This window comes from Coptis chinensis, chromosome 4, assembly GCF_015680905.1.
Source record: "Coptis chinensis isolate HL-2020 chromosome 4, ASM1568090v1, whole genome shotgun sequence".
Taxonomy (NCBI): Eukaryota; Viridiplantae; Streptophyta; class Magnoliopsida; order Ranunculales; family Ranunculaceae; genus Coptis; species Coptis chinensis.
The window spans coordinates 12,644,776-12,663,225 of NC_141459.1; the positions used below are offsets into that span (position 1 = coordinate 12,644,776).

At 36.7% G+C, this 18,450-nt stretch overlaps 3 protein-coding genes across 6 annotated transcripts; all 3 read left to right on the top strand.

The window, feature by feature from the left end:
- The first annotated feature begins 62 nt into the window (after positions 1-62).
- On the top strand, positions 63-3,491 carry LOC147501947 (alcohol dehydrogenase-like 2). Its single transcript, XM_086606933.1, has 10 exons — positions 63-247; positions 338-474; positions 560-606; positions 1,103-1,428; positions 1,683-1,765; positions 2,347-2,422; positions 2,595-2,659; positions 2,749-2,844; positions 2,970-3,131; positions 3,228-3,491. The coding sequence occupies exons 1-10, from the start codon at positions 199-201 to the stop codon at positions 3,342-3,344; spliced, it is 1,158 nt and encodes a 385-aa protein (XP_086463059.1). The 5' UTR covers positions 63-198; the 3' UTR covers positions 3,345-3,491.
- Positions 3,492-3,925: 434 nt separating this feature from the next.
- LOC147501948 (alcohol dehydrogenase-like 1) lies at positions 3,926-9,124 on the top strand. Of its 3 annotated transcripts, none has more exons than XR_015221515.1 (10): positions 3,926-4,108; positions 4,217-4,353; positions 4,461-4,498; positions 4,642-4,967; positions 5,211-5,293; positions 5,395-5,470; positions 8,130-8,194; positions 8,293-8,414; positions 8,633-8,794; positions 8,905-9,124. XR_015221515.1 is itself a non-coding variant. In XM_086606934.1 (10 exons), the coding sequence occupies exons 1-10, from the start codon at positions 4,057-4,059 to the stop codon at positions 9,019-9,021; spliced, it is 1,152 nt and encodes a 383-aa protein (XP_086463060.1). In that variant the 5' UTR covers positions 3,926-4,056; the 3' UTR covers positions 9,022-9,124. The 3 variants fall into 3 exon arrangements, 2 of the variants coding, with proteins under 2 accessions (XP_086463060.1, XP_086463061.1); XM_086606934.1 differs by having other exon boundaries at positions 8,293-8,388; XM_086606935.1 differs by lacking the exon at positions 4,461-4,498 and having other exon boundaries at positions 4,002-4,108; positions 8,293-8,388.
- Positions 9,125-16,319: 7,195 nt separating this feature from the next.
- On the top strand, positions 16,320-17,622 carry LOC147501949 (uncharacterized). 2 transcript variants are annotated; one of them, XR_015219910.1, is made up of 3 exons: positions 16,320-16,452; positions 16,671-17,093; positions 17,177-17,622. XR_015219910.1 is itself a non-coding variant. In XM_086603842.1 (2 exons), the coding sequence occupies exons 1-2, from the start codon at positions 17,019-17,021 to the stop codon at positions 17,435-17,437; spliced, it is 336 nt and encodes a 111-aa protein (XP_086459968.1). In that variant the 5' UTR covers positions 16,473-17,018; the 3' UTR covers positions 17,438-17,622. The 2 variants fall into 2 exon arrangements, 1 of the variants encoding a protein (XP_086459968.1); XM_086603842.1 differs by lacking the exon at positions 16,320-16,452 and having other exon boundaries at positions 16,473-17,093.
- Positions 17,623-18,450: the final 828 nt, after the last annotated feature.

Genomic DNA, 18,450 nt, shown 5'->3' on the forward strand with positions numbered 1-18,450 from the left:
TTGACAAAGACCGTACCATTTTTTTGAGTCTTTTTGTTGTATCCGCCATGTAACGTTATATTATATTAACATGCCACAGCTAAACGTTGTTAACAAAGAAAGGAGAATCTCTCACCTTCCCGTGTCGTCTTTCTTGAAACTCCATCTGCAAGAAGTGGAGGTGAGAGACTGTATCTAATCGTATCTGAACTCTGAAGAATGGGAAGCACATCACCAAACACAACAAGAAAACCTATAAGATGCAAAGGTTAGACTTCTCTCCAACTCTTCACTCAAATTCAAGCCAGTACGTGTTCTTTTATAATTGAGTAATAATATGAAGTTTATAAAAGTGCAGCTGCAATAGGTAGAAAGGCGGGGGAACCTCTGGTTATAGAAGAGATTGAAGTAGCTCCACCTAAAGCTTATGAAGTTCGGATAAAAATACTTTGTACATCTCTTTGCCATACTGATATTACCGTTTGGAAAAGGGAGGTAAGCTGAACATACAATTAGCAGATAGTACTGAATATTTGCTTCTGTTTTTTCACAGTGAATTTCCTTGTTTTTTTCCTTTTAGGCACCTATAGGAGTATATCCAACGATTTTCGGGCATGAAGCCATTGGGTAACTGCATTTAATTAAAGAAGTTCCCTTTCTCTTCCAGTTAGCTAGATAGCCTGGTGTTCTTCATCAAATGACCAGCTGCGATTCTGAAATAATCACTACGACGATGCATTACAAACTTCATCTTTATCGACGTTGAACAAAAAATTATGTGGAAAGTGACCTTCATTTTTATACTTTAGATAGTATGACAAATAATAATTTGCCACAGTCGGCTAAAACTACTGCTCAAGTCATTAGAAAAACAAATGCAAATGTAGACTGATAGTGAAAGTTCACATTTCCTAAATACTGATTTCTATGGCAAATCATATGTATATGTCAAGACTGATTGAACTGTTATGATTAAAGAACTTAAGACCAAGTCTAACTTAACAGCACCTGTTTTATTACTTAGACATGTTAAAGAATAAATTAGTCGATTATAAGGCTATTATCCTTTTCTCCAGAAATATCGTTGTCAAGCCGGTAATAATGGATCTTTTTCAACATATAGGGTGGTGGAGAGCGTGGGAGATTATGTAGAGGAAGTGAAGGAAGGAGACAGAGTTGTTCCTTCTTTTCTAGCAAATTGCAATGAATGCATTGATTGTAAGTCGGAGAAGAGCAATATGTGCACAAAATTCCCGTTTAGAGCAGGTGCTGGTATGCCGAGGGATGGGACGAGCAGATTTATAGATTCCAATGGAGATGTTGTGCATCATTTCTTGTCTGTGTCAAGTTTTGTTGAGTATACTGTGGTGGATATAGCTCATGTAGTGAAGATCAGCACAGAAATTGCTCTAGATAAGGCCTGCTTACTTAGTTGTGGTGTCTCAACTGGTAAAATTACTTTAAACACATTGTCAATCATCTAATAGAAAGAAATATTTCAGATGGTATTCATCTGGAGTAAATCAATTTTTTTTTTTGCACAAGCATTTTCAATTGCAAATGTACGTGATTAATCAAAATTGCAAATAGATTATTGTATGAAATGAACAAGTGATGCTGTTGAAAATACCTGATGCCTCGGGTAGGTCTCCAGCATTTTCCATACAGTTATTTGATAAATCTGTGAATGGAGATGCGTGCAGGACTTGGTGCTGCTTGGAAAGTGGCAGACGTCCAAAAGGATTCAACAGTCGCAATCTTTGGACTTGGAGCTGTTGGACTGATGGTAATATAAAATGACATATGGAAGTATTTGCTTGGAACAACACATAGTTCATACGACTTTGTAATGGATATGATTAACAGAAAAGAATTAAGACATGATTTCCCAAAATCTCTATTCTTCTAGTAGGAGGCATGAGTTTGTTCACACGCTGATCTTAAGCGCATCAACTTGTTCATGTTGTCTGAGTAATTGGTCTGTGACCAGAAAAAACTGTTATATAGATTATTGCTTCCAAATCCACTTGTATTAGGTAATGAACGGTGATGAGTTGATCCTGAGTCCGAAAAAGACTGATGATCAGCTGTGATATGATCCATGTCTTAGACAATATTGGCAACACCGAAAGTCGAGACATAGTAACTATCATTGTAATATCTGCATTCAGTTGAAGACCGATGTAACTTCAAACAGTGATAACCTCATAGGTTGGTGGGGCGTCTTTCTCCCCTGCATTGTGATTATTTTTGAAGTCGAAAACAATGAATAATCTTTTTACAATAGGAACAAAATCCTCAACAATTATACCCCCTAAGCTTAACTTCTGTTTGCTACTTTCTTAACACTTGTAATCTGATCCACAGGTAGCTGAGGGAGCAAGACTGCGGGGAGCTTCAAAAATCATTGGTGTGGATATGAATCCTGAAAAGTTTAAGATCGGTATGTTTTAACTAAATTACTTGGAAGTTGTTCTACATTGCTGCCTTGCTGGGGAGTGATTATGACTAGGGACTAGGGAGTTAGTCAGTTAGAACAACAGTAGTAGACCAGTAGCTGTAATGTAGATCACCATTCTGATATATGCTTTTGTCAATTATATCGAGGAGCTCAGGGAAGAAATTTGGAGTGACTGATTTTATCAACCCAAAGGACTGCTCAGAAAAACCGATCAACGAGGTCAGTTGAAATTTTCACTAAGCACATATATTTAAATGACTTCCGTGTCATTTCCCCCCTGATTTGGTCGTATATGATATTGATGTCAGGTGATCAAAGAAATGACAAATGGAGGGGCTGATATCTGTTTTGAGTGTATAGGACTGGCATCGGTCATGAATGACGCCTTCACTAGCTGCCGATGGGTTTTCCTCTTCTCTCTATCTCTCTATGTTCTGGATTGAGTTTTCTGTTTACAGTTCACATGCTAACTAGTAACAACTAGCCTTACGCAAAGACAGAGATCTATAATTATTGGATTGGAATGCAGGGGTGGGGCAAAACAATTATCATAGGTGTGGAGATGCACGGCGCACCACTAAGTGTAAGTCCTTATGAGTTGTTATGGGGCAAAAGCATCACTGGCTCCTTCTTTGGAGGAATAAAACCCAAGACTGACATTCCGCTCCTAGCTAAACGCTATATTGACAAGGTAATCGAGTGTGTGCATTTTTCACTCCCCACAAAGTGCGCATGCTACATTTGATGTAAACGTTAGACTTAATACTGTTGCATTTTCGTTTTGCAGGAGCTCGACTGGGACAAGGTCATAACTCACGAGGTTGGCTTTCAAGACATTAATAAGGCCTTTGATTTACTCATCCAAGGAAAGAGCCTCCGATGTATCATTTGGATGAATAAATAGTTGCATTATTTTTTTTCATGTAGTTGCCAATAAACAAGAATGTTTACAAGACTTCGGGGGTAGATTGTTACCACAAGCCTTGAATTTGAGCTCATGGATGACAACTATTTATTTGCGGAAATTGAAATAAAAAATTGTTCCGAACAACTCTACTTTTGGAAAATGAGGCAAGACTACAGCTAACAGTCCAAAACTGACCTTGCCCTCAAATCCTCAATCATTAAGTTTTATATATCTGTTTTCTTATCTGAACTAATGCTCTCAGTCCTCTCAGGCTCTCACCATATATTTAATTTTCTTATTTTGTCGTAAAATACTACTACCAAATATAAAACTTGGCTTTCTCTTCTGAAAATTTTATCTTGTTATGTAAATAAATACTCTTTTCCTAAAAAAGTTTGCATATAGAAGAGTGTTCAATATATTTTCAGTGACATTGTACGTGGTACCAAAAAAATGAAAATGAATCTATCAAGTATCAATTAATCAACATCGTAAAAAAGAAATATTGTAAAAGAAGACTGATATATTTTTAAATTAAACTTTCCTGGATTATCTTATTCTTATCAACTCTTTGAAAGAGAAAGACCAACTACGAAATGGACAAATGGTTAAGTGATTTTAGCCATTTATATAAGTTTAGCTTTGTCTACTTAAGGGGGCTAAGATTTCTCTTTAATTTCCAACTCTCACTCAGTCACTCTTAAAAGATATGGAGAAAGCTCCATTAGTCAGCACTCTAGGCAAAACAATCCGTTGCCGAGGTTCAAACTCTTAAGTAACTTTTGATTTTCTTTTCAATTTGTAGTACGTCTCTCTCTATCAACACTAATCACTTCAGATTTTTTGTATCTTTTTTTGGTGAAAAATAGCTGCAGTATGTAGAAAGGCCGGGGAAGCTCTTGTGGTTGAGGAGATTGAAGTAGCTCCTCCAAAAGCTTATGAAGTTCGGATCAAAATATTATGTACCTCTTTGTGCCAAAGTGATGTTACCTTTTGGAAAATAGATGTATGTCGAAGCAACATAATTTCAAATCAGATTTTTCACAATTCATATTTTAACTTTTTCTAGATACTTTGATTTTTGATGGTCTTCTACTTCATTTTCATATTTAGGGACCATTACCAAGGGTTTTTGGTCATGAAGCAATTGGGTAATTTGGTCTTATTTATGAACGTTATCTGTCTTTTTTATCTGCCTCGTATTTTCCATTGCTACTATAAATGTTTGTTATATTGCTAAACTTCATACAAATTCATACGTCTCCATAGTGGCATTAACATATTTGATTCACAGGGTTGTGGAGAGCATAGGAGACAATGTAGAGGAAGTAAAAGAAGGTGATGTTGTAATTCCAGTTTTTCTTTCGGATTGTCAAGAATGCGTTGATTGCAAGTCGGACAAGAGCAACTGTTGCACTCAATTTCCATTCACAACTGCGCCGGGGATGCCGAGAGATGGAACCAGCAGATTTAGAAGTTTAAATGGAGAAGTTATATATGACTTCTTGTGCGTTTCAAGCTTTAGTGAGTATACAGTGGTAGATATTAGCAATTTAGTGAAGGTCAGCCATGAGATTCCTCCTGACAAGGCTTGCTTACTTAGTTGTGGTATCTCAACAGGTAAGCTTGGGTGGTGATATTGGATTATTGGCAGAGGCACTATACGTCTATATGTAAAGTACTATACGTCTATAGCCGTTAAATTTATTCATGAATGTTAATAGTCCTGCCCCTAAAAAGAAATCATTGAGATCTCTATATCACCAAAAGAAACACACACACACACAGTCACACACACACAAGATAACAGAACGACCCCTAGCCAACTGATAAGACAATCAATTCTTCCTAATGGGATTGCAGGTGTAGGTGCTGCGTGGAAGGTGGCAGGCGTGCACAAGGGATCTACAGTTGTTATCTTTGGGCTTGGAACTATTGGACTCGCGGTATTTAACTTCAAAGAGTTGATAGAAATGCTTACTATTAAAAGTATAGGATTTGATGGATTAAACGGCCTTGTCGTATGTATATCAATGTTGCTTCACAGGTTGTGGAAGGTGCAAAAATATTTGGAGCTTCCAAAATCATTGGTGTTGATCTAAATCCCGAAAAATTTGAAATTGGTATATCTTTATTTCTTATTGTTGTCATTGGATTTTTGAGTTGATTATCTGTTTTCTTCCACAACAGCGCATCTCGAGTTTGTTTTTTTTTTTTGAAAATGTTATGGGGTTAAGGCAGACCCCCACCGGTTTTTATTGCAAAAAGGTTAACCTTACAAGCCCCCTAAGAGTTGGATCGGATCATTAAAGGAGGTACACAAAGACGCAATATCAACAGGCTTCAAGCCTAACATACCTTAGATCACTAGATATGCTACAATCGAACCCTATGAAAGTAGAGATAGGAATCCTACTTTTTAGTCATGATTTCCTTAACAATCTTAAGATGATATTTCCTAAGATGAGTGTGCACTTTCTCATAGTTACAAAAAAAACTTTCACAAGCACAACACACATAAGTGAGTCCCAATGTATCATCCCAAAACTCTTTTGTGTAGTCTTCAAGATATCTCATATTTTTATTTTTGATTAGCGACTTTACCTTCTTCATCATTGTAAGTGTAGACTCTATTTCTCCTGACGAACGCTCTTGGATCATTTTACTCTTTTTTGGCTTCATAGTAATCTATTGATTCTCAAAAGGTATTGCATACTTTGACGTGCTCTTAGGCAATGCAAGCATAGGAGCCCCTATATACGTATCCCCAAACAACTCAGATTCACTCTCTGAGAGATCGTCATCTACATCCTCATTTCCAACAACTAATCTTTCATACATGTTTATTTCTATACTATTTGAGAGTACGTTGGTTAAGAGGAGTAACTCTATGCTGGTGACTTTGGATTGGTAGATCCAATATAGTAGGTATACTTGTTCTCTCGCTACCAAATCTCCTGCCCCAACAATAGTTGTTGGGCTTGTCATCGGTTCCTTGCCTCTAGCGACATTTGAATAAGTTATTCTATCTGTATTTCCACGAGTATTTTGTCCATTTGTACTATAACTCTCTGCTTCATTCATGTTAATACCATTGCCTTGATCATTGTTTGGTTGCAATACTATGCTCCTTTGTGTGCGTGACACGATAGGAGTACCCTCGTTTTCTGTTCTGGTCGCTACACTTTGATTCTATGTAGTTCTTCCACTACTTTGAGGAGTGGCTCTACTAGTACTAGCCTGGTGTAGTACACTTCTCTAGGGTGTGGCCCTACTAGTAGAGGCTTGATGCGGAACTACTCCTTGAGCAGGTGTTTCTGCGTTGTTGCGCACTATATTTTCCTCCTATGGATCTTCCATTCTCTGTACCATCGCCAATTCTGAAATCCTAATCTCATTTGGAACTGGTGTGGCATTCACTGCGGCAGGAGCTCTAACTCTCTATAGTTGAGTTTGGGGCACTTAGAATTGAGATGCCCAAACCTACAACATTTCAAGCAAGCTACTAATTTCACTTGATGTTAATGGAAGTAGGGTATGTAAAGTCCAAGCCAATAATTATACAAATCCTAGCAAAAGACAATTTTTGTCTCTTTGAAGTGGCATCATCCATACACTTAGGCTCAGCTAGTAAACTAGCTAACCAAGAAATTCCATTTAGTGTCAAAAGTTCTTTTGGTACTTCTGACAATTTTACCCATATTGGAACTGTTTGGGTTTTGTTTCTTAAGCTTTCAACTCCTGCCGACCATGGTCTAATTACAAAGATTTTACTTGAGATGAAGAGAGGCCTCCTTCAAGCACCATGTTACTATTTTCAGCAAGTGAGAACTTGATGAAAAATAAATTACGATCTGTTGTAATATCCATGTGACTATTCAACTTCCATGCTTTCTCAAGAAAGTTCTTGACGTATGGGAAAGTTGATCGCTTGTTGAGAAAATATCCTACTAGTATGTCCTTCCACACCTCCACCCCCTCATCAATAATCTCTTGAGGGACAAATGCCACTCCATCAGTAAGTGGGGGTGAAAGACTTTAGCATTGTTGAAGTGTTTATACTTGGTCTGTTAAAGAGAGCACTCCAAGAGAGTTGAGGTTGTTCTAAAGTTGTCATCTTTAGTACAGAACATATCTAATTAAAGGACATAGCAATATTACATTCTTCTTCGTTGGTCTTCAAAAGCTTACAATAAAAAGACAGATTGAATGAAGAAATAAGATAAGATTGTTATTCACCAAACTGTTTTTAGCTAAAAGAGTAAGAGTTGGTATACTAAGAAGAATAGGGCGTACTATTCAAGTAACTCCCACGCTCTCATAAATCGCCCAGAGTAAGGCCCTCAAGTTCATACACCATATGTTCATGTATCATCTTTATTTTTTCCTAATGAAGATTTCCAGTTTTTTACAACGGAAAAAAAGGTCTAAGACAAACTAATTTATGTTTTTGTCATCTCTATGGTGGATCTAATGCTACTTGTGAGTTGTGATTTTAATTAGAGAGAAGTAGAGAACTAGTGGGAAATGCACTTGGGAATTCCATATATGAATATATTCTACCTCATTAAAAAAATCTAATCTAACTAGTCTAACTAGTCTATGTTGTTTATAGGAATCTAGGGGGTCTATGAACGGTTTCTGCACTATTATATAATGACACTCTTGGTCGATTCACTCGATTGGTTTCTTAAACTTTTATCTGACATGGTTTATAGATCGGGATTACTTGCTTATGAACTACAAGTATACCGAAGTTTTAGTTGCCAAATCCTGATGCAGGGAAGAAACTTGGATTAACTGATTTCATTAACCCAAAGGACTGTGTGGAAAGACCTGTTAATGAGGTCAGTTGATTATTGTGTTCATTTTTAAATAGATTATTTTAGCAATAGTATTAAACAATCATGCATTTGAATGAATGATCTAAACATTTTATTAATAGGTTATAAAAGAGATGACAAATGGAGGAGCAGACTACTGCTTCGAGTGTATTGGACTGGCTTCCCTCATGAATGAGGCATTCAGCAGCTCCAGACCGGTTTTTTTCTCTTCACTACTCCATGTGTCAATGTCTAAACTCTAAAGACTTCGATAATTACTACCTTGTCAATTCTTATGTGATAGAGGCTATGTGTTACACGGTACATATGAGTATATGACTAAACAAAGACAAGGCGTACGTGCGCACACACATTTTAGTTACTAGATTTATCTTTTAATAGATCAAATTTCAAATAACAGAAAAACAGAAATAACAGAAAAACTGAAAATTTGGAATGTAGGGATGGGGAAAGACTATTGTTTTAGGTGTGGAGATGCATGGTGCACCACTAAGCATCAGTGCCCTTGAGCTCTTGATGGGTAGAAGTATCACGGGCACTTTGTTTGGAGGAATTAAAGCCAAATCTGATATCCCAGTCTTGGCTAAACGTTACTTAGACAAGGTAATAATAATTTTCTGTATAATTTCTTAACTGTAAATCACAATGGGCCTGTCATTTGTTTAATGATGTTCTCATTTCCAATATTTTCTGAAATTTTTTGTTTCGGGCAGGAGCTTCATTTAGATGAGTTCATCACTCATGAGGTGGACTTCAAAGACATCAACAAAGCTTTTGATTTACTCATTCAAGGAAAGAGCCTTAGATGCATTATTTGGATGGAAAAATAGAGCAATTGTTGACTCACAAGTTATCGAAATTATCACCTTCAATTAGCTTTCCTATTGTCTTTCTTTTTCTACTAATGTGAAGTGCAGTCTTAGTTATTGGTAACTAGTGTATGCCCGTGCCATACGGCACTGTTTCAAAACCCAGCCCATCCGACCCAATTTAAATTTCAGCCCAACACGCCAATAGAAGCCTAGCCCCTACAGCAGTTTTTGTTGCTTCTTAATCCACTACTCTTGTTGCTTCTTAATAACTTGTCTACTCTCCCACTATTTTTTGGATTTGCCAAGTCATATTTTAAATCCAAAAGTAAATAGGTGGGTGTGGGGGGCCTACACCGTTATGTTTTATTAGATAGAAGATATTATTCAGAATCAGAAAATTAAGCTAGAGGGGTTAGTTAAGAATATTTAGTAGTCCTAAGACTCATCTTAAATTTTTTTAGAATTTAATACTCCAATTTGACCAGAATATGGAACTGACCACCTGTTATCCAACTTTACCAGGAATAGACGAAAATATCCTCACTTGGAAACAAACATAACCGACTATCTACCCAGTAACGTAGTGGGATGCAAAACAAAATTTTGAATTTCACACAAAAATTTCACTTATAACCACCTGCCTTTACATTTAAAAATGCATATAATGAAAAAACTAAAAATATTATGTCTCCAATATTTTGTGGATGCATTTGACACTAGTCATTAAGTCTAAACCCCAAACCACTAGACACTAAACCCAAAATCTTTATAAACTAGACTCTAAGTCTAAACCCTAAACCTTAAAATACTAAATCCTAACCCCTAGAAATTAGACCCTAAGCCTAAACCCTAAACCTTAAGACACTAAACCCTAACCCCTATATCCTAAATTTCTAAACATTAAACCCTAAACCAACCCGTTGCATTTAATAGTAGTTAATCAAACCCACAAAATAAATAATCAAATGCATTTAAAAATGCGTGGTGTGTAACTGTGTATGCATTTTAAAATGTATAAGTTTATAACGTGGTGCATCTGCATTTTAAAATATATAAGTTTATAACATGGTGCATTTGCATTTTAAAATGTATAATTTTATAATGTGGTGCTTCTGCATTTTAAAATGTTTGCATTCAGTAAAACTTTTTTCATAGAATCTGCAAGTGTATCCATACAATTCAAAACCACTGATTTTAAGATTTAAGATGGGGGATTTACAAACCTATAAAATAAGGGGAGAGTCATGTGTATCAAAACTAACATGGCAAACATCAGAGATACGAGGTGTTGAGAAAGAAGTACAGTCAAGTAAAAGAAAAGAATACACCATTAATATCATTGATAATCACAAACCGAAACTGTTGAACATCAACCAGATAAAAGTAAGGTGTTCTCCTACACCTTCCCTAAAAAATTACACACTCCCACAACTTTGTCAAAATAAATTCACATTTTCTAACTCTATATAATTCTATGCCCAAACAAAGGGTAATGCAAAGGAATTTAATAAACTCACACACACAAATGTAGTTTTTCAAACAATACTTTCCCATTCATGATTCTCGATCGCTCCTACAAACCATTAAATTTGTATCAGCGAGCCCGAACTTGCTGATGTGAACCCAAAGAAAAATTAGGATCTGAGATATCATTGTGGGTTTCACTGTTGCCTCTACTGCAAGAGATTTGTTCATTACTCTCCAAACAATGTCTTGCTCATTAGATGATCAGGAATTGTTTTGGCTCATGGATTAGCATCATGCGCTTTTAAGAAGAGATTAAATTGAGAGGAGATTAAAATAATGATAATTGCATAAACTAAAAAAAGTTATGTAAAGAAGAAGAACAAAAAATAAATTAAGGGTAGTTATTATTTATCTGATAAGTAGTTATTTTGCAAGGGCGAAAAAGTAAAGAAATTATCTCAAAAAAATCACAAGTGGCGGGCAGTCTCGAGTCAAAAGCCCAAATTCTAATGCTTTTCTATAAGAGCATTTACAATGCAGGTGACTATTATCCCCCCCTTATCACCGCCACCTCAGCACTTATTCACCCCATTTTCACCAAATCGGTGAAAACCAAGGTGAAGCTATGCAATGCAGAGGTGAATAAAATATCTCGGACGGGATGTTAGATTCCGTCTGGAGGTTTTTGATTGAGACGGAATGTAACATCCCATCTGGTTACTCAATACGAATAGACGTGAACAGGCTCCATTTTCACTTTCTTCCCAGCCTCCATTGCGATTTTCAAGCCTCCATTAACAATCTTTTATCACAAACTTCTATTCCTAATGACTTCTCCACCCCCCAATGCATCCCCACCAACCTCACCACACGAAGAGCGTAGTAGATGGTTTGGAAGTTTTAAAATTTCCAAAAAAAAGGGGCAAAAAGGTTTGTCGTCACGAATGCAAAATGTGGGCGAGGAGGACGAAATTGAACTTGGGTTCAATTTTCCACAGCTGTTGTGAAATCGAGGAACACCCACCATTAGCATCAACTTCGATCCGACACGTAGCTAATCAAGTGGTGGAGTCTCAAGTAAGTTTTAGATTTTTTTTTTATGTTAATTATTATTATTTATGTAGTTTATATCAAGTTTGTTGTTGTGTAATTAGTTTGAATTTGTCGCATTATTTAAAAAAAAATTAGTTGTAATTATATCGTATTGCGTGTTGGTTGAATGTAGGAAGTACACTTATGGAAAGTGCGTTGTACACTTTCAAATGTTGTGTCGTGGTGGCGTTGTATGAAGTAAAAAACAGATCCTAATTTTGTCACGGTTACCAATAACCACACCATTTGGGAATTTTTTGAATTCTAATTTGGGACAAAATGATCAAGCGTTGTTGTTTGGGATAGTTGAGCGGTGGTGACAAACTACCCACACATTCCATTTCCCATGGGGTGAGCTTGGGATTACCCCTCTTGATTTCACAATACTCATGGGTATCCCAATTGGTTATGGAGATCGATGTCGTTCCTTTTGATAAAAATTTAGAGGTTTTTACTACGGCGATGAGTTTCTTTGACGGTTTTGATTTGGATGAAGATGATGAGGAAGACGGGTTTTTGAGATTATCGGCTGAGCAGTTTAAGGGAGGAGCTATAAATATGAGTTGGTTTACTTCGAGATATTTGAATAGACTCAAGGAGAAGCCAAAAGACTATCATATTGGTGAGGAGTCGATCCACGAGTATGTACGTGCCTTCCTTTTCTACTTTGTTGGCGCGGTATTATTTGGATATGTTGATAGTTATTTACGTATCGGGTGGATGGCCGATGTCTCAGACGTAGAGAGGATGTGGGATTATGACTGGGGTCAATCCATCTTGACATACCTTTACCGCTGGCTAGACCTCATGATTGAGGAGAAAAGCCACTAAAAGGCAATTTGTGCGGCTTTGTTTGGATTATACCGGTAAGTCTTATTTATTAAGTTATTGTTTCTTTCATTTATTTATCTAATTGTTATTGTTTCATTTTATTTATTTATATATATATATATATATATATATATATATGTTTATATATATATATATATATATATATATATTTATTTATTCTATTGATTTAGTATTGGTGGTACGAACATTTTTAGGTGTGATGTATCCCCGTTGAAGAGGTTGGAAGAGGATGAGACTCATGACCTGATTCCACGTATTCAAGCATAGGGGCTTCATCGTGAGGCGAGGGGTATGAGGATCTATCGCATAATATTCACAACACTTTCGTCAGCCATTGAGCTTTTAGGAGCTACCATTGAGTGGCAACCGGCAACCGTTTGAGTCCTTCATATTTCGGACCCTTATGTGGATATTTCCGGATGTTCCCGAGAACACATCAATACATGAACTATCCTATATGTGTCATAGAGCAATGTTTCTTTCTTAGCGGCGAATGATACTTATAGGGTCAGTAACTACATGGTACCTTGGGGACAGATGTTGGTGGCAAGTATCTGGAGAGATTGTTATACCTTACCCACCACCCATAGATATGACTGTAACGCCCGTATTTAAAATACATTTTTTTTTATTTATTAATTAATTAAATTATTTATTTAAAAATTGGCTGGATTGGATTCAAAAACGTGGGCCTGGTTTCTGGGCCCGAGTCTGTATTGGGCTTGGGTTTCAAACCCAAATATATATTCGTATTGTTCTGGAGAATAGGGTTCTAAGAATAAAAATATAATAAAAATGGAGGTAGAGCTAGAAACCCGTTTTCTAGAGCGTGGAGCGCGACGACTCGTACTCGGAGGAATTTCGTTGAGTTGTTCATTATTGTGAGTAGATATTTTATAGAATTTTTTTATTAAAGTCTCGTTACTGTCGGTTTCTTTTCGGTTGAAATTTGTGTGTTATTTAAACTTGAAACTATGGAAATTTTATTTGAACTGTGATACTTTGCCTTAAACTGTCGAAGCTTCAAGAAGCTGTTAATGGCGGCGAGCCAAAACCAAACGGTTGTCCTGTGTACGGTTTGATACTGTTAGTATATTATTTGAAATTGTTTGTGTATTCCTCTTGTTGTATTGATTGGGGTTGGACTGTGGAAGCTCTGGACAGGGAGGCGCGAGCTCATATGGTTTTCTTTAATTCATCTTTGTTGTTGTGTTGTTGGGTTTGGTGTTGATTAAATCGTGATTAGGGAAGGGGCTGTAATGCCGTCGAGATTAATTGGTGTGGAGATCAGTTGGAGAGGAGTGGGGCAGTTCATGCTCTGCTTAAGCTCTGTAAAAAGTGCTAATGGCGGTTAGAGGAAATCGCGCAGTCGATTAGAGTAGGTGAAGTGTTATTGTTGGGAAGTGTCGGGTCGTGTAGTGTGTGTGAGGGCGGTAGATGGGAGCTGTCGAAGCTCCATTAATGGCGGCGGGAAGTATTTCAGATATGGATTTAGGAAGAGTTTTGATGTTATGATTTTCGGTTTTTGCTTTAATTAAAGGTGTTTGGTTTTTGATAAGGAGTAAAATCGGTTTGATGAAGTGAGGAGTGGGTGGCCGGCGCGATTTGGTGGCTGGTGGTGGAGGAAGAGAAGCCTGGAGAAGATGAACAGTAGCCGATTTGGGCTTGGGCCTTAGGTGATTGTTGGGCCATATTCATTTCTATTTTCTGTTTTGGGCCGATTTTAAATCTTTTGAGTTTGGGCCGATCCAAATCTTTTAAGTTGGGCCGATTCTATTTTTTTGGATGGGGCCCGTTTTAGTTTTTGGTATACATGGGCCGGTTTTCTTTTATTTTGTGGGCTGGGTCATTTTGGTTTTAAGTGGATCTGTTCCCTTTAGACATTTCTAGTTGAGCTAAATCTATTGTTGGGTCGGTCTCTGGTTTGGCTTTGATGTTGGATCAGGCTAACTTTATTTAAATATTTGGTTGAGTCATAGGCTCGGCTAGTTGGGTCAGAACCGTTTCCTTAGTCATGAGCTCATGAGTCATGCACCTTTGACCTTAGCCATGAACCATAGCTATGACCATGAACCTGTTGAACATAGAAACGACAGTTTGACTTTGACAATGATAGTTTGACTTTGACCATGACGTGGTGACTTTGACTTTGACCGTTGATTTTTATTTTATTTTTTTTTTCATATATTTAAGACAATGGACAAATATAGTAATAAAATATTGTCGGAAATTATATAACGTTGTTTGTCATTATCTAATTAAGATTTGACGTGAATAGTATGTAAAGCATATATATATTGGGCTTTGATTGTGGACTGTTGACTGTTTAATTGTGTTACGTTTTTATATATTAAATTGTATGGACAAATCAAATGCTAAAATGTTGTGGAAGATTGTATAATTTTGGTTGTCATTATCTAATTAAGATTTGACGTTGATATTGTGACATTATATCATATGTTGGTATATATTATTAAATGCAATAGTTTTGGAGAAATAAATATATAGACACTCCATTATTTTATTTGTGAGATGCTAGTAGAGTATTTGTGGTTATTTCCCACGGGATTGTAGCGTAGTGCAATAATATATTGGCACGTGAAAGAATGAAAGTGGTTATGAGATATAATTGAGTTATTTCTAAATATTGTGGCTTAGTGTAATAAGGTAATTGACCTGCACGTGATATAGTGGAATGATTATGAGTCATAAATGTATGACATTTGAATAAATTACGTAACGAAAATCCTAGAACCTGACTACCACAACTCATGTGATTTGCCCTGTGTGGGCGTATGTGATATGATTGGCCCTTGTGTAGGGTATATACATATGAGATGTTGATTGACCCATGTGTTGGGCAATCGTGAGCGAATAGTGGCGAGTTTTGGGGCGGTCCGTATAACCAAAAATGATAATAGTGATTATTCCGTTAAGAAAAATAGAACAAGGCGCAATATTTTATGCCGAATAGTGGCGATTTTGCATAATGGCTTCCGTGTGAGGGTTACCCGGTAAAAAGCATCCCGCCAGGGGTAGTTCACATATTTCGAGTGGTTCATTATGTAAAGGAGGCATGTGGATGTACATGTTAAATGCGCTGGGAAGCGATTGTGGTAGCCAGGGAAACTAGGTAAGACATAGATCTGACGTGATTTTAGGGACACACAAAGAAAGCCTTTAATTAATATAATTATGGTAATGTGTTGGTTAATAATATATCTTAAAATATATGATTGTAGATGGTTTTGCATAAGTGTGGGTCAAACTAATTACTTTTTATCTTAGAATTACTAATTGCTTCCGGCATGAAATGCGCGCATGGATATAATATGTTTGGTTGGTTATTTATTTATTAAACCTAAAGCATGAAATAACTAATGGAAGGTTATGGATATAATTTGTTTGGTTAGTTACTTGGTTATTTGTTTAATGGAACTTTTATTATGAATCTAGATAGATGATTGGTTTTTGTTTAGTTAGCCTTTATTACATAAGGATCTTGTATTAGTTGTTGAAAGTTCGGTGCCTCGGGAAACTACATGCCTTATTTATTATGTATATATTTGTTATATGTTAGTTTTAGAGCTTAAGGCCCCTTTTTATAATTGGAGGAACTGTTTGCTTAATTATTCATTAAATGAACATAGGATGTTGTTTAGTTGTTGGTTCTTAAGCATTGCATCTCGAGGTTGAAGGAACTATAGATTTTCGTTTTACCATTTGTAATTTTAATTAAAGAGTTATTGAAAAGAGATTTGTAACCTATTATTTGTAAATGTATAAATATATGTTGGTTTTATTTTAAAATGTTTATGGGTTTTGGGAGTGGAGAGTCTCACACCTCGAAATCGAAGAGTCGGGACAAATAATAATGCCGAAATTGATAATCCCGATTTGCATGTTTTGCTTATCGGGTGTGTTCATTAAATGAACATAGTTGATAACTCTTGACAGGTTTAGTGTGGAAGAAGATTGGTTGCTGCTCGTGATTTGCGTTAGCGTCGCATTTCAAGATAGGTTTTGTTTTCCTTTGAGGTGATATAGATTTTCAGTTGAGATAATGTTATTTGCATTTTCATTTGTTAATTTTTGTAATGAAGATGACTTTTTTTAATTTGAAATTTTTATTGGTCTTTAAATTATCCTCATGTTTAAAACTATTTATGGGTTTTTGGGAGTTGAGAATGCGTCACACCTCGGAGATCGAAGAGTCGGGAACAAATAATGTTTTTCCGAATTCTGTCGAAATTCAGGGTGTGACAATGACAGCCTCTGATATTCTTCCTGCTGCTCTTTCACACTATAGAGCAAACCCAAATGATTGGCCAGACACACCAGTTTTCATTTTTACAGGAGACTGTGACTTGTATTGGAAGAGGGTTGGTCGAGGTCTCTTGCTAGGTGCGTTATACCGGGGCACTAATTTTGAAGGGGTTACTTCTGAAGCATTGAGGCCGGACATTCATTTCCCAGAAGGAGTGGAGTTGCCACAGTCACAGCCTAAGGTGTTTCATGATATTCACATGCCGCAAAGAACTCCACAAATATTTGATGAGGATGACCTTTGGCACTGGAGCATGATTACTTCTCAGGGGTAAAATATGAGCATACCTATTCCACCAGTAGATGCCGCAGTGGTAGCAGATTTGTCAGTACAGTTTGAGCAGTTAGCCGAGGTTAGTATGATTTGAATTTATTCATGATTTATTATTATTATTATTCACTATAACCCCTAACATGCATTTGTTTTGTTAAACAGGATGAAGTAAGGTCGGAGCTCCTTAACTACAGCTCTCTCAGTTATGCCATGCGTGCGTCCTTCATGGAGTCATCTCGTCGCAGTTTTGAGTGCTTACAAGAAGAGCGGAATCGAACTTTGCAGTTTCAGAGACGTATGCAAGAGTTGGAGAATGCTGCAAGTGCCACACTTCAAGCTCAACCTCAACCAGAGAGGCGACAACGACATAGGGGGGAGAGCTCTTCGACCGAGCTTTCTTGTAGGGGGAGGAGGTCTCAGTAGATATTTTTTTGTAGTTTGTAATAACTGTGCGCCATTACTTGTCTTATGGCATTTGGGATTGTTGTTTGTAACGACTATTGATTTAGCAGGTTGTTTTTTTTTTTATGAGTTTTGGATGTGAATATGTCATTAAACAAATGAGGTTATGTCCAAAAAAATTCAGAAATTATAAGTTAGTTTTTTTATCGAGTTTCTGTGTTAGACTTGGGTGTTGTTTATGATTGTTGTTTTATTTATTATTTCCAAAGTATATTAGCAGGTTTTGGATATGAATATGTCAATAAAACAAATGAGGTTATGGCAAAAAATTTCAAAAAATTATAAGTTCGTATGTTTCCAAAAATTTTATATTCGTTTAACTCATTTCACTCGTTCCAATAGTTCGTAGGTTAGGCTAGACCTCGCATTTAACTCATTTCCTATGTCTTGGTTGAAACAGAAAATTTTGATGGAATATCACTCATTTTTGAAGGTGGTTTGGTCATGACAGGTTCTAACAGGAATAGTGTATAGTGTAGACCGAGACGGAATGTAACATCCCGTCTGGTTCATGGTTCCTTCCCACTGCGCCTTTTACTATTCCATACATTGGATTTGTGAATGGTGGGCCATAAATTGGAATTATTGAGCATACATTTGGATAGACATTTGGATGTGTTGCCACTTGGAGAGTGAATTTTTTTTTGATAAAATGTGTTGTCAATTGGAGAGTGGACCAAAATCAAACTATCACATGTGACCTTACCTTTCATATTTTGTTTTACTCTTCTTTCTTTTAGATCAAACAAACAAACATCCATCTTCTTCCCTACAACCAAGCTAAAAATAGAAAAAATGTCAAGAGAAGAAAGAATTGCATTTAACCAAAGGTTATGGGGAGGATTTAGTAGTAAAGTTCGTCTTCTGGTTTTACCGGGTCGTCTTCTGGTACTTCCGCTGAAGATGACTACATGGAAAGAGTAAGAGATGAGCATAATGATATGATGAGGCGAAGGAGGAGGAGGAGGAGGTTG